The 13,312-nt window shown below is 54.9% G+C and overlaps 1 protein-coding gene across 3 annotated transcripts in view; it reads right to left on the bottom strand.

The window, feature by feature from the left end:
- Positions 1-13,312, bottom strand: part of Jakmip1 (janus kinase and microtubule interacting protein 1) — a 101,532-nt gene that overhangs the window by 47,041 nt on the left and 41,179 nt on the right. For all 3 annotated transcript variants that reach the window (XM_013506850.1, XM_013506849.1, XM_013506851.1), the window contains exon 2: positions 1,781-2,045. In XM_013506850.1, the coding sequence (XP_013362304.1) occupies positions 1,781-1,909 (129 nt within the window). In that variant the 5' untranslated portion in view covers positions 1,910-2,045. The remainder of the gene's footprint in view (positions 1-1,780; positions 2,046-13,312) is intronic.

The raw sequence follows: 13,312 nt of genomic DNA, 5'->3' as shown, positions 1-13,312 counted from the left end.
TGGATGGATGGATGGATACATTTACCACAGTCCCACAGTACCATAGCCCTGCAATGTTTCACCAGGATCTTTAGTTAAAATAACAGCACTGTAAATGTGACACTGATAGTGTGAGATCAAAATAATGATAACATTTAAATGCAACTGTAAAGTTTACATTTATGTTTTTCATAGCAGACAGGAAGCACAGTGCTGAATGCTCTGAGAACAGAAATTCTCCCAGTGGCCAGATGGGTAAAGTCCTCCAGAGCAGGGAGGGAGGCAATGGATGGACAGAATAGCTGGGCAGCATATCCGCTTGTGGAAATCACCGTGTGTCCCAGAGGCAGGAAGGTGGCCTCAGGATGGGGCCTCCCACAGACCTGGGGTCCACCCAGCAGCACCACCACTGTGCTGGCCACTGGGTGGGCTGAATTGGAACTCCCAGGCCCTGGGTGTGACTATCTCACTTATTCCTCAAGGAACCAGCGGGGAGACATTTAACAGATGAGCACACTGAGCCATGGGCCACTCCTGGCTTCAAGGGTAGGTGGGGGGTGGCACGGAACATGACATGACTCAGGTGTGCAGCTTCCCACAAAACAGCAGCTGCTGTTGCTCCTCCCGGGTCAGACCTGTGGGGCACTTGGCCTCTGCCTGAGGACCCTGGCAGGGGCAGCACTCCTCATCAGGCAAGGTGTGGGCAGTGGTGCCACCGGCAGCCTCAGCTGGAAGAGGCAGCTGCCCAGACTGGACTCACAAGCACTCAGGTAGCAGGTGTGCCCTGCCCCTAGACTCCAGAAGCCGGCCTCCCGGTGCAGCCTCTGTTCAGATGCAGCCTCTGCCCTCTGTGCAGGTGTCCTGACCTAGGGTCAGAGCCAGGGCCAAGGCCCAGCCCCCTCACCTGCCAGGACCCCACTCAGACATTCAGCTGGGCCTGAGTCCCAGCACTCAACAGGACAGACTACCTGCTGCCCCCTCAGGCTTTAGTGCCACAGCAGCGCGCAAGGGCACCTTCCGAGGCCAGTGTCACCTCCCCAACGGGGCCAGGCCCTCTGCTGCTCATCACCCACCCAGGCCCAAGTCCTACCCTTTTCTGTGGTCACAGGACCCAGGTTAGTGCTACCCTTAAGCCCACCAGAGGCAGAGCCACACCAGCAAAGAGGACAGTGGCAGCCAAGGACACCAGATGCCACCAGAGCTGTGTCCACGGCACCAGGCCTTGACAGTTTCAAATGGGGCAGCTACTACCGGACCGTGGACAAGCTCAGAACACAGGCGCGGAGGCCTTGTGTTACCTGCCTGAGACGGTGCAGCCAGTCAGGGGCCGCCCGGTGGTGCGCACCAGGCCTGTGGGACTAGGCCGAGCTTCTCCCCCTGGGATGGACTGTGCGTCACAGCTGTGCCTTCACTGTCCTCCTGCAGCAGGCCACGACCTGGGCAGTGCTGCCGTGTCTGGCTCCGGAGCTCACACCTGGCCTACCAGGAGGAAACAGCTCCTGGGACAGAGCAGGTCTGTGCAGGCTCTTTCCGTAGTGACAAGTCCTGTCCGTAGCCAGCAGGGGGACCTCTATGGCTCCCACCTTGCCGGTAGGGTAAATAAAATTTACACTTTTGCACCTGACCCAGGTCTCAGCCAGCAGGTGGCAGGGCTGCCATCTTTGCACTTTGGGGACAACTAGAAAAGGACAGGCCCAGGGTGCCCCAGGCAGGACCATGCCTTCCTTATGTCCCCAGGACACAGCCATCCCCACCACGTCCACAGCCAAGCCCCCACGGAGACCAGGCCCGTGCTGCCCACCTTGCTCTTTTCCTGCTGGAACTCGATCTGAATGCTGGTCAGCTTGGCCCGTAGCTCCTCATTGGCCATCTGTACCGGGTCCGTCTCCATCTCGGGCTTCTCGCCCTTGGTCCGGCCTTTTTTAGACATGCTTCCTCTTGGGTTCGACGTCGAGGTCCTGGGGTTCACGCCCGCCCTCCAGCAGGTGTGGCGAGCAGCTCCGCCGTGCTAACCAGTCCTGCAGGGCTCAGCCTGTGCTCCGCATAAATCACCATCACTTGGGATCCTGGAGGATGAGGGAACCAAGTTAGCAAAGTGGGAGGAGCTGGCATCCTCCTGCCCTGAGACACCCCAGGGCCAGCTACAGCTCCTCTGGAGGATGCCCTTCCTCCCAGGACTGAGACCTGGTGTTCCCCTAGGGCGGTGTCACCATCGCCTGGAGGCTGTTAGGGGCTTTTCACTGTGTCCTCTGTCCCTAAGGATAAGACAACCCCATCTCCACGAACTGCAGACCATACTCTGCAAGCCGCCTCCTCCTCCTCCTCCTCCTCACTGTGCCTTGCTGCTGCTTCCCACGACAGACTGTACACTCACTGATTTCTTCTCTGCTTCCTCTACTTTAGGATCTCCAAGCTCCAAGAACACAAGACCTGGATCCACCTGGACCCACGCTGCATCTTTGTGCCTAACGCCATGTCCAACATATGAGAAGCGCCCCGGAAAGATCTGTCGCCGGAGCAATGGATGACTGAGGCCACCAGGGGACAGTCATGAGGGTTTACTACGTGCTAGCTCCTCTGATGCTGCCGCTGTCCTCGGGCACAGCTGAAGAGATCATCTAATCACTAGAGCCTTAGGAGTGGGGCCTCTGAAGCACCTCTGAAGCACGAGGAGCTGAGTAAGCTACCTAAGGTCACACAGCTGGGAGTGGGGGCCCTGGGACACAGTCGCCCGGGGAAAGAACATGGTGAGAAGAAAGGATGCCAGCCTGGGGGCACTGGAGGGAAGCTGGCATGGAGGACCATAAACAGGGAGTGCACAGGTGAGGAGAACGGAGAGCCAGGGAGCTAAGAGCAGGAAGTGCTCCTAGAAGCAGGAGGCCGCAGCTCCGGAGACTCTCACGGGGAGACACACTGGCTGCTGCCTCACACGGAGCTGGTGAGCCCGCAGCTTGCGGCAGACAGGAAGTACAGGACACGGGTGCCGGCAGGGGTGACAGGGTGTCTGCATGACCTGCCTACCCCAGTGTCTGCCCCCACTTTTTTCTCCTTGCAAGACTGGGAATGACGTCCTGCAAGAGTGGCGCACACTCCACCCCTGAGCTACATTCCCAGACTCTCCTAACTTTTTACTTTGAGGCAGTGCCTCACTAAGTTGCTCAGGCTGGCCTGAAAGTTTCTATCCTCCTGCCTCAGCTTCCTGAGTAGCTGGGATTACAGGTGTGCACCCCGCACCATTTGTCACATTCCTCTTGAGCAGAGAGAGTGCAGAGCTTCTACCACCCCAGGAAGGGTTATCCAGGGTCAGCAGCACTGCCACCGATCGATTGCAGAAAGGTACACTCTGTCTTCAGATAAGTATGAACTCCATTTGCTTGATTTGCCTTATTAGAGCTTAATGCATAATTCATCCCCTGGCTTCTCTGACCTGGCTGCTTTCTACCCACAGCCATTCTCAGAAACCAGCTCCCCCTCCAAGCTGAGCAGGAAGTACTCTGCAGGTAGAAGTTTGACCCTTTTGTTTTTGTTTTTTGGGGGTTTTTTTGTTGTCGTTTTTGAGACAAGTATCACTATGTAGTTCAGGCTGGCCCTGAACTTACTACATAGCCCAGGATGGCCTGAAACTAGAGGCAATCCTCCTGCCTCAGCCTCCTGAGTGCTGGGATTACAGGAGTGCACCACCACGCCTGATGCAGTTTGACCCTTTTTATTCCCACATGTGGCCACTTCTAGGCACTGACTAGGGACAAAGCACAGCTTCTTATACAACCTGGGTGTCTGTCCTAGTGGCACAGTGCTCGGCCCTAGGGCCAGATGATGTAAATTGCACCAACGCCCTCACGACAAACTCCATATGGGGACAGGCGAACACCAACAAGAGTGAAGGGCAGAGCGCAAGGCCAAATATCACTCATGAGCTCAACTTTCTGCATCACGTATTTGTTGATTCTTTTTACTAAGTCGCAAATATTCATGGAGCACCAGCTCAGTGCCAGACCCTGTCTCCAGGGGATGCAAAAGGTTAACAAGAGATCCTAGACACTAATTTGCTTCTTTATCCTCTTCCAGATAAATCTAATTATAAATTTTTATCATTGTTTTTGAAAGAAAACAATGCAACAATGCAGTGTTTTTTTTCCTTAAAGGAAGGCATGCAAATTTCAGAAAAACACCCGCATTGAATGGGGAAGGACGCAAGGAAAAGCGGGAAGGAATAATCAGCGACGAGTGTGGAGGCTGCAGGCCCAAGGCTGTCGCCCCGGGAGAGCGGCACTTTGACTTCCCTCTCTGCGCCCAGTCTGCAGCCCAAGCCCGGTGTTCCCAGGATGGATAAACAAGTGCATGAGCGCCGCCAAGCCCAGGTCTCAACCCTCAGCCCCAGTGTGTGTCAGGAGGGCCGAGAAAGGGGTGAGGTGGGCGGGGTGCGGCAGGGGCCTCCCAAGGTGCTGGGCCCAGGCAACTCAAGGGGCCCGCAGCACTCTACTCAGCACCCCCCAATCAGCCCCACCGCTGCTGATTCCACAAGGCCTCAGCTGTGGGAGACAGAGCCAACCGTCCTCCAAGGCCATCCTCCTCTCCAGGCGTTTTGTTTTGGGTTCACGGCCCCCTGGCAGGAGACAATGTCAACCACGGCCAGGGGGAGGTGTGACTTCCTCTCTCCCCAGCTCAGAGACCTTGAGATGGCAGAGGAGCCAGACGGAGGGGGTGGAACCCTCGTCCCACCCGCTGGAGGTGCGGCCCAGCAAGGACCCTGCCAGAGTCCACATGACATAGAACCTACTTTCAGGGTTTCTTTGTTACCACAGCTGGGACTGGCCAAGCCTGGCTAACACTCTCCCCAAACCCGCTTCCTCCTCCTCTGATCTTCTTCAAACTTCCGCTTGGCGCTGGCCTCCGGGGACCCTGGCTGATGCTGCTTCTCGACCCCAGGGCGCAGGCCCTGAGCTGCCCTTTGTCACAGCCCTGTGAAATCGTGCTGTGCCAGTCCTCCTTGTCTCCCCCATCAGATGGGAGCTCTGGGCCAGCCGGGGCTGTCTGGGTTTGCTGCCACCTGCCCCCCAAGCCTGCACCATGCCTGCCCCAGGAGTCACAGAGGCCGGCAAGTGCATATGAAGTGGAAACACAGCTGCCTACCCACGGGGCACAGCCCCGCGTCACACCCACGCACACAACACCAGGCCTGAGCACAGCGTGGGGACTCACAGCCAGCACGTCCCTCTGTCCCCTCCAGAGCTCTTGTCCAGCAGGGGCAGGCCGATGTCCACAGAGAACCACAGCCCCCAAGAGAATGGCCCAGGGGACCACAGGCCACCGACGCGCCTTCCAGCTGGGAAGGACACGTGGAAGACAGCACGTGAGCTGCCCTTCAGGACCGGCAAGCCACTTCCCTCCCCTGTCAAGCCATGGTGTCAGGTGCTGCGCTTTGTCCCTGGTGAGTTCATGTGCTAAGTCGCAACCTCGGGACCCCAGAATGTGACCTCGTTTGGAGATGGAACCTGTGCGGGGATAAAGAAGACACACGGCGCTGGCCGGGTGAGCCTCCGCCAGTGTGACTCGCGTCCTTGAACGGGGAGATCGGGACACGGACATGCAGAGGGATGACCACGTGAGGACACAGGAGGAGGCAGGCATCTGCAAGCCGAGGGGAGAGAGGGCCTCAGCCTGCGGGACCCTGCACTGGCCACACCGGCCTGCTTCCCAGTGGGGATGCTCCCGGAGGCCCCTCCCTGCCCAGGGATGGTCACCTCCCAGGCCCCGCCTGAAAACAGAGCCATCGCCTACACAGCACATTGCAGCCTGGAGTAACCCAGCTGCCTCGGATCACGCATCCACCGCTCTGATGCCCCGGAAGCTGTCTGCTGCCCGTTTCCTACACAAGGAAACGGTGCTCTCAGAGCCACAGCCACTTGGGCTTGGACCCAAACCTCCTAGAGGCCAAACCCCAAGTCCAGCAGAACAGCCGCCTCTCGTGGGAGTTCTTACACTTTCAAATGGGCACTCCGCACCCTGACTGGAGTCGGGTGGATTAAGAAATGAAGACACCTCAGACAGTACAGTGTCTGGCACCTCAGTGCAGCCCCGGGAGCCTTCCTCTTGGTCTGCTCAAACCCAAATGACCATAAATTCTCTTCAAGCTCCCTGGTGAGAACAGCTCCCTCTGGGAGCAGGAATGAGGGGAGGAAGCCGCGACGAGGGAGCTGTCGGAATACGCTAAGTGTCAGCAAGGGTTGGCAAAGGCCATCTGTTTATTGGCCGATTTCCCTAGTTTGCATGTGAGACAAATAGCAGCCACGCCCCAAACTAAGCCAGGCATGGTGGTGCATGCCTGTAATCTCAATGCTGGGGAGGCTGAGGCAGGAGGATCGTCACAAGTTTGAGGCTAGCCTGGGCTCCATAGTGAATTGAGTGCAGCCTGAACTACAAAGCAAGACCCTGTCTCAAAAACAAAAGAAAGAAAAACAAGAATTTAGAATCTCAGGGAATAGCTAACCCAGAATGACTAAGCAAATGAATAAATACCCTCTCCACTCTGGCCAGCTGACCAAAGCCCACCAGGCAGCAGAAGTTGACACAGAAAGCTCTGGAACCACTCAGAAATCAAAATAGCAGCAACTGAGGATGTCACTCCTGGTCACACACCACGCCTCTGAAGAGAGCTGGGAACTGAATCTCAGCAAAGGAGCTCATGGAATTCGGCTGACAAGCCCATTTTGCAGAGAAGGAAACCAAGGCTCCCAGAGGTAAAGGCAAGAGCCATGATTCCACCTGCACCCTGCCTCGTCCAGGCCTCTACCGGGCAGGGCCCATGCTGTGAAAGGCTCTTCTTCTTCACACCTGTGCAGGCAGTGGAACCCCCAGGCAGGAGTACAGCGGCGGGGTGGGGTGGGGGACCATGGCCAGGGAGAGCCCATGGCGGTGAGGCTGCTGTGTCCTGCGCTAGGGTTCGGGAAACTCTCGGGGTGCTGCCTGTATCACACCAGACGCAGGTCCCAAAAGGCCTCACGCCTCACGTGAGTGGCGGGGGGGCTGCGTCCTTGCTGGCAGCTCTACAGAGGAAGCACTGTCCCTGGCCACACTCTCAGCCCGGAGGAGATCACTCCAGAGAGGACCCGAGGTGCTGCTGTAACCTCAGAGCTTGGGGAGCCCCGACTACCTTCCCCAGACTCCTCCGGGGGCCCGGGCTCGGACAGGACGGAAGGTCCATCCCTCATTCAATCCCCTCAGTCGCTCGTCCTCCTGGGCCAGAGCCCAAGCTCGTGGGGAGCCAGGCAGGGGGGCACAGCACCCCTCACGAGTCGTGGCCCGCAGACACAGAGGGCTCTGCTGCTCAGGCTCCCACTGTGGCTTCTCATCCTGGCTCACAGCCGTGGCCCTGAGCCCAGCTCCCAGGAGGCTGGCCCTGGGGTGACAGCGGCGGGCAGCCCCAGCCTGGCAGAGGTGCTGCTCCCGGACTTCCCAACACAGGTTACATCGCTGTTTGTGAAGTCACTGGACAGGGTGCTTCTGAGATCCGCCCCAGCACCCAGGGAAGCTGGGGTTCTCAGAGCCTGAGCAGAACTAAAGGGGGATGTGTGGCACAATTTTAAACAAAGACGCAGAAAATCAACTCTTTTGTTCATGACAGCTACGTACCCTCCAAACCCTGGTGGGACCTGATGCTCCAGAGCGTCAGAGGCTGGGGCTGGCGTGCCCCCAGGCCACCCTGGCACGGCCCGTCTGTCCGAGACAGAATCTTGACTCTGCCGCTCACTAGCTGTGTGTGCTGGGGCAGGTGACTTGTCCTCTCTGGGCTTCAACTCGACTACCCCAGAAAATGAAGAGAATGATAATGGCTGTCGTGGGTTTTGCCAGACAAATGCACATGGCTCAAGGACGCGGCCAGGCACAGCTGTGGCCTCGATGGCTGGGATCACAGCGGTCTCCAGAGCCTCCTTCTGTCTGGAACATGCGCCCACCCACCCCTCCTCATCACCCTTCAAGGCCTTAGTCAAACTGTAACTTCCTCTACGTGAAGTCAACGGCTCACTCTCACACACACACACACACACACACACACACACACACACACACACACCAGTAGAGGCCAGCCCTGCCCCCCTTGGCTTCTCTGAAGACTGGGCCCCAGTGCTCCCACTTTAACCTGCTTTTGAGGGCTCACATAGGTGCCAAGATAAGATTTCAGTGTTTGAAGGGGCCCCACCCTGGCTCCAACAGCCCTGAAAACCACTACCTCAGAAGGACATCGACGACAGTGAGAAAGGCCCAGGGTACACAGGACAGGTTACATCACACGTCCCCTCATCAAAGCTGAACTCCTAACCCCCAGCACCAGCCAAGTGATCTCACCGGGCCCATAGGATGTAATTAAGAGGAAATGGGGCCCCAGAGTGAGTCACAGTCCACGGTGACCAGCATCTTTATCAGAAGAGATGAGGACGCAGAGGCAGGAAGACGTCACGCAAAGACCAAGACGGAGGTCTACTTCTGGTCTGGGAGGCCAGCACAACAATCTGAAAGGTAGTTTAGAATGGAGGAAAGTCTAGGAAACTTTTAGCTTCAAAATAATTATAAAGCTAGGTGATATAATATATACTAAAACAGTAACGCCCAGGTGGAGAAGAGGGAAAATGTGAGCGATATTTCTTCTATGGAAAAGGGGTTCTCTCGGTAGAGAATTTGAGGGTGGAGCTCATGTCCTTCCAAGTGCTTTTCTTGGTGAGCCCAGGAACCAAAGGTAGCCACGGGGCACCGGAAGTGGCAGGGGCACGGGATTCGTCCTCTCAGGAAAGGCCCTCCCATAGCCGCTAGAGGCCCATTGCCCCGACAGCGTCCTCCAGGCTCCCGGCCTCCAGGACCATGGGATAGCTTATGTTGAAGCCACTCTGGGGCACCTTCAGACACCAGCTCTGAGGAACTCACACATCTATTATGGAGTGAGAATAGACCCCACCCTGGAAATACCGGCCCAGTTGTTCTGAGACCCTTTCCACGCATCCAGAGAACGGAGCCGGACGGGAATGGACAAACTTTGAGGACGGTACTCCAGCCACACACCTGGGTTGTTCCATCTTGGCGGGGGTACTTCAGGGCACACACCTTCTCACACAAATGTAGGGCATGCCTGACAACAGGCCTATCATAAATCCTCCAAGCAGAGTGGCTGACTCGGGGCGCCCACTCTCCGAGCTATTGGGGTGCCCTGCTAGACTCCTCCTGCCAGACTCTTATGCCAAGGGCCTTTGCTAGAAGTGGGTGCCAAGGGCCTGCTTTGTCCACACCAGCGTACAGAACTGTCATCTCCCATGGTCAGCTTAAGGTTCCTGCCAGTGCGTGTGGATTCGGCTCCGCCCTGGGGCAGGGTAAGACCATGTGTGGGGGAACCGTGGAGCCCCACACGAGGACCTTTCGGCACGCCTCTGTTACCGCTGCTTATGGACAGGTGGAGAAATAAGTGATTTTTTAATCTCCTCTTTATCTGTCCTCTCCAAGATATCGTCCACAGTGAAAATGGAGTATTTTTACACAGGAAGGGGATATAAAAGCACCCGAGATGACTCGGCAGAACAGGACTTCTCTCACTCGCCGGTATCCTCTGGGCATCAAGAAAGACATAAACAAGCAATTGCAATAAACATAATTAAAAGTCAACCGAGGCGCCCGTGGGAGCACATCCTCAAGCCTGTGCCTGGCATACAGCAGACGCTCCTTCCCCCACTGCCTACAGACTCGGAAAGTGAGGTTTGTGAAGGGAGAAGCACTTGCCCAAGACCCCAGGGCTAAGGGAGAGAAGACCCAGGTGCCTGGGACCCAGGCCCTCAGCACACAGAAGGCCTGAGCCTGGCCTCGCAGCAAGGCGGACATGAGGTAGCGGGGACCACACCTCTCTACCATCACAGGAGACCGACCCAACCACCCCGACCGCCCGTGACACACACGGAGTGAGAGTCGCGACAATGTCGAAAGTGAGCACTACCTCCAACAAACATCGGCTGCGTTCCTCCCGGCCCCTCCATAAGCCGCGGGCAGCAGCCAGTCCCTGCCCGCCACCTCGCCTTGGCATGTCCTTCCTGCCCCATCCTGCCCCAGGAGATGCCCCTTCTTAACACACTGGTTGCTTCCCAGCCCGCGCCTACAGAAGCCAACAGAGAGATGCAAGAGCTATTTCTGCTCCGAATGGAAAGCTCCCCCTGGACACCAACACGAAGGTTAGTCCTATTGACCGGTCAACTACAGTGACCTTGCTGGGATAAGCAGCCCCGAGGGAGCAAGTGTCAATGGTGAAACCACTCATCATTTCAGCCTTCAGGCTCTGGGAAGGTTATGGGGAAGGGTTCCTGCTTGGGAGAGGTATTAGCCGTCTTCTCCTCATTTTTAAAGTCAAGTATAAACTGAGTTTAGCACAAGTTTATAATCCCAGCTACTCAGGAGGCTGAGACAGGAGAATTGCAACTTCAAGACCAGCCTGGGCAACTTAGTGAGCCCGTCTCAGAAAATGTAAAAAGGGCTGGGGATATGGCTCAGTGGTAGAGAGCTTGAGTGCACGAGGACCTGGATTCAAGCTCCAGCACACAAAGTAAAAAAAATTTTAAAAGTCAAGTAAACCCGTGAAAGAAATCTGGAAAATTAGAAGAACACTGCCCTCTTGTCGCCCCACCCACTCTGAATGCAGTACACATCGTGCTGACTTCCTCCTAGCCGTTTTCCTCCGTCATGTTTACTTATTTTAAATGCTGCCTTTTAGTCATCTTCTAGCTCCTCATTTCCACTTCATGTCATCAAACAAGCACTGTGCAAGCTGCTCGGAGGGGTGGTAGTGCCGTTCAACCCCTTGTCTCTCAGGTCAGCAGCGGGTGCGCAGGGCCTGTGGGACCTGCAGGGGAGCCCTGCTCCCTCACTCCGCCCTTCTCCCAGCTGCAGCACAGGCTGCTGTGGGGTTCCAGGCGTGGGGCCCTGCCCATCCGAGCCGGTGTCTGGTGTCTGCAGGAGAATTAGAGGGAGGATCAGGAAGACACTGATTGTGTCCTGGCAAACACCAGGTAGCAAATCTAATGTAAATGGTCCTTAAAAGCCCTGCCACAGGGAACATCCACAACCAAAGCAAGCCAGGGTAATGCGGGGGGGGGGGGGGGGGGGGGCGTGTTTAACCAAGAATTAAAGAAGAATCAACACTGACCTCTCCCAAAAGCAGAAGAGGAAGTGCTGCACTGCTACCATGCGTGGCAAAGACATCACAAGAAAGGGAGACCAGAGGCTGATCTCTCTTGTGAACAAACATGGAGAAAGCCTCAACACATACCAGGAGACCAAGTCCTGCAATACACAAACACATACTCTGACTAAGTGGGATTTATCCCAGAAGGGCAAAGTTGCTTTAAGGTGGAAAAATGCATCCACATCCTATTATACTGTATGAATAGAACAAAGGATAAAACCTCGCAACCATGTCAGTAGACACAGAAAGGGACATGGGACAAAATCCACTGGCCTTTCACATAAAAGCACTCAGTGAGGAATGCACAAGGGACTTCCTCAGCCCTATACAGGTCCTGTGAGACACAGACAGCTAACACCTTACTGATGCTGAAAGACAGGGTGTTTTCCTCTAAGACCAAGAACAAGACTAGGATGTCCATTCCTCAATTCTATTCAACAGTGAACAGGAGATTTTAGCCAGGGCACCTAGGCAAGAAAAAGAAATAAAGGTATCTAAATTGGAACAGAAAAATTCAAACCATCTCTATTTCTTACAGGTAGAAAACACTAAGGAATCTACTACAATAAAATGAAACTATTGGTACTGATGAACAAGTTGAGCAATGTAGCAAGACACAGGCTTAGTATATGTTATAGCTTGGACCTAGATGACCCCCCAAAGCCTCAGATGCTCACAGGTGGGGAGTTTTGAAGGTGGCTGGATTAGGGTGTGTGAATGAATGTGGATTAAGGGTGTGACACTGGGATTAAGGGTATGGATAATGGAAGCTCCACCCCGGGTATGGGTGGCAACAATCAATAGGCTTGTAGCTTGGATGGAATATATAAGGACAGAAAGAAGGCAGACCGCTGGTGCTGCTTACTGCCTTCTACCTGCTACACCATGAACTGTTTCTCCTCTGCCATGCCACCCTGCCTTAGAGTCAGCTAACCATGGACTGAAACCTTTACAAACTGTGAAATAAACCGTCTTTAACTTGTGGACATCAGGGGTCTTGTTCCAGCAAAAAGAAAGTAACTAAGACAGTACACAAAGCCAATTACTTCTATATACTGGCAATGAACAAGGGGAAGAGGATGCAAAATTAAGAAAATACCCAGAGAAGCTAGGTGTGGCACCGCACACCTGTAATCTTGGCACTATAGAGTTTGAAACCAGCCTGGACAACTTAGCAACTTAGTGAAATCCTATCTCAAAATAAAATATTTTCATAAGGGCTAGTGATGTAGCTCAGCACAAAAGCCCTGGGTTCAATCACTAGTACCACAAAAAATAAATAAATAAACACTTCTAAAATAGAAAATCACATGGACCAGCAATTCTGTTTATGTGTATATTCTCCAAAACACTGAAAACATGTTCTCAAAAATGTATGTGCATACCTTTGGCCAAAACAGCATTAATCATGGGAGCCAAAGGGCAGAAGCAACATGTACTCCTTTCCAGGGCTGCCATAATCAAACACCAGTGCCAGTGTGGCCTTAACAACAGAAAGCTGCTTTCTCACGGTTCTGGAGACCAGAGGTCCCGGCTCACAGCACTACTAGCAGGGCTGGTTCCTCCTGAGGCCTCTCTCCTCAGTTTGCGGGTAGGCATCTCCCCCCATGTCCTTGCACAGTCGTCCCTCTCTGGGTGTCCGTGTCCGGACCTCCTCTCCTTATAAGGACAGTCAGGTGGAAGGGGGCCCACCCTAATGAGCCCATCTTACCTGGTTACTTCTGTAAAGGCCCCTCCTGCATACACAGTCAGTAAGGTACTAGGGGCTTCGACATATGAACTTAGGGGAGGCACCGTTCAGCCCAAAGCACAACACGAATGTCCATACGGATGAAGAGAGTGGGGGACAAACATGCGAAGGAACATCAGCTTTAGAGAGGAAGGAGACCCTGACCCATGCTGCCAGGGCAAGCCTTGAAGACATCGAGACATGTAAAATGCACCAGTCACAAGAGGACGGACCTAGAGGGGTCACACTGGAGCTGGAGGAAGGAGACAAGGAGCTGCTCAATGGGCAAAGGCGCAGCTTTGCAAGATGAGAAGCTTCTGGAGATTGTTCACGGTATAACTAGAGTCAACATGGCCGAAACAGACAGGTCAGCAGATGTTCTGCCTAGTTGC

This window comes from Chinchilla lanigera, unplaced genomic scaffold (assembly GCF_000276665.1).
Source record: "Chinchilla lanigera isolate Chin_1 unplaced genomic scaffold, ChiLan1.0 scaffold00113, whole genome shotgun sequence".
NCBI lineage: Eukaryota > Metazoa > Chordata > Mammalia > Rodentia > Chinchillidae > Chinchilla > Chinchilla lanigera.
The sequence above is the reverse complement of the archived record's forward strand: the minus strand, read 5'-3'. Positions and strand labels throughout refer to the sequence as shown.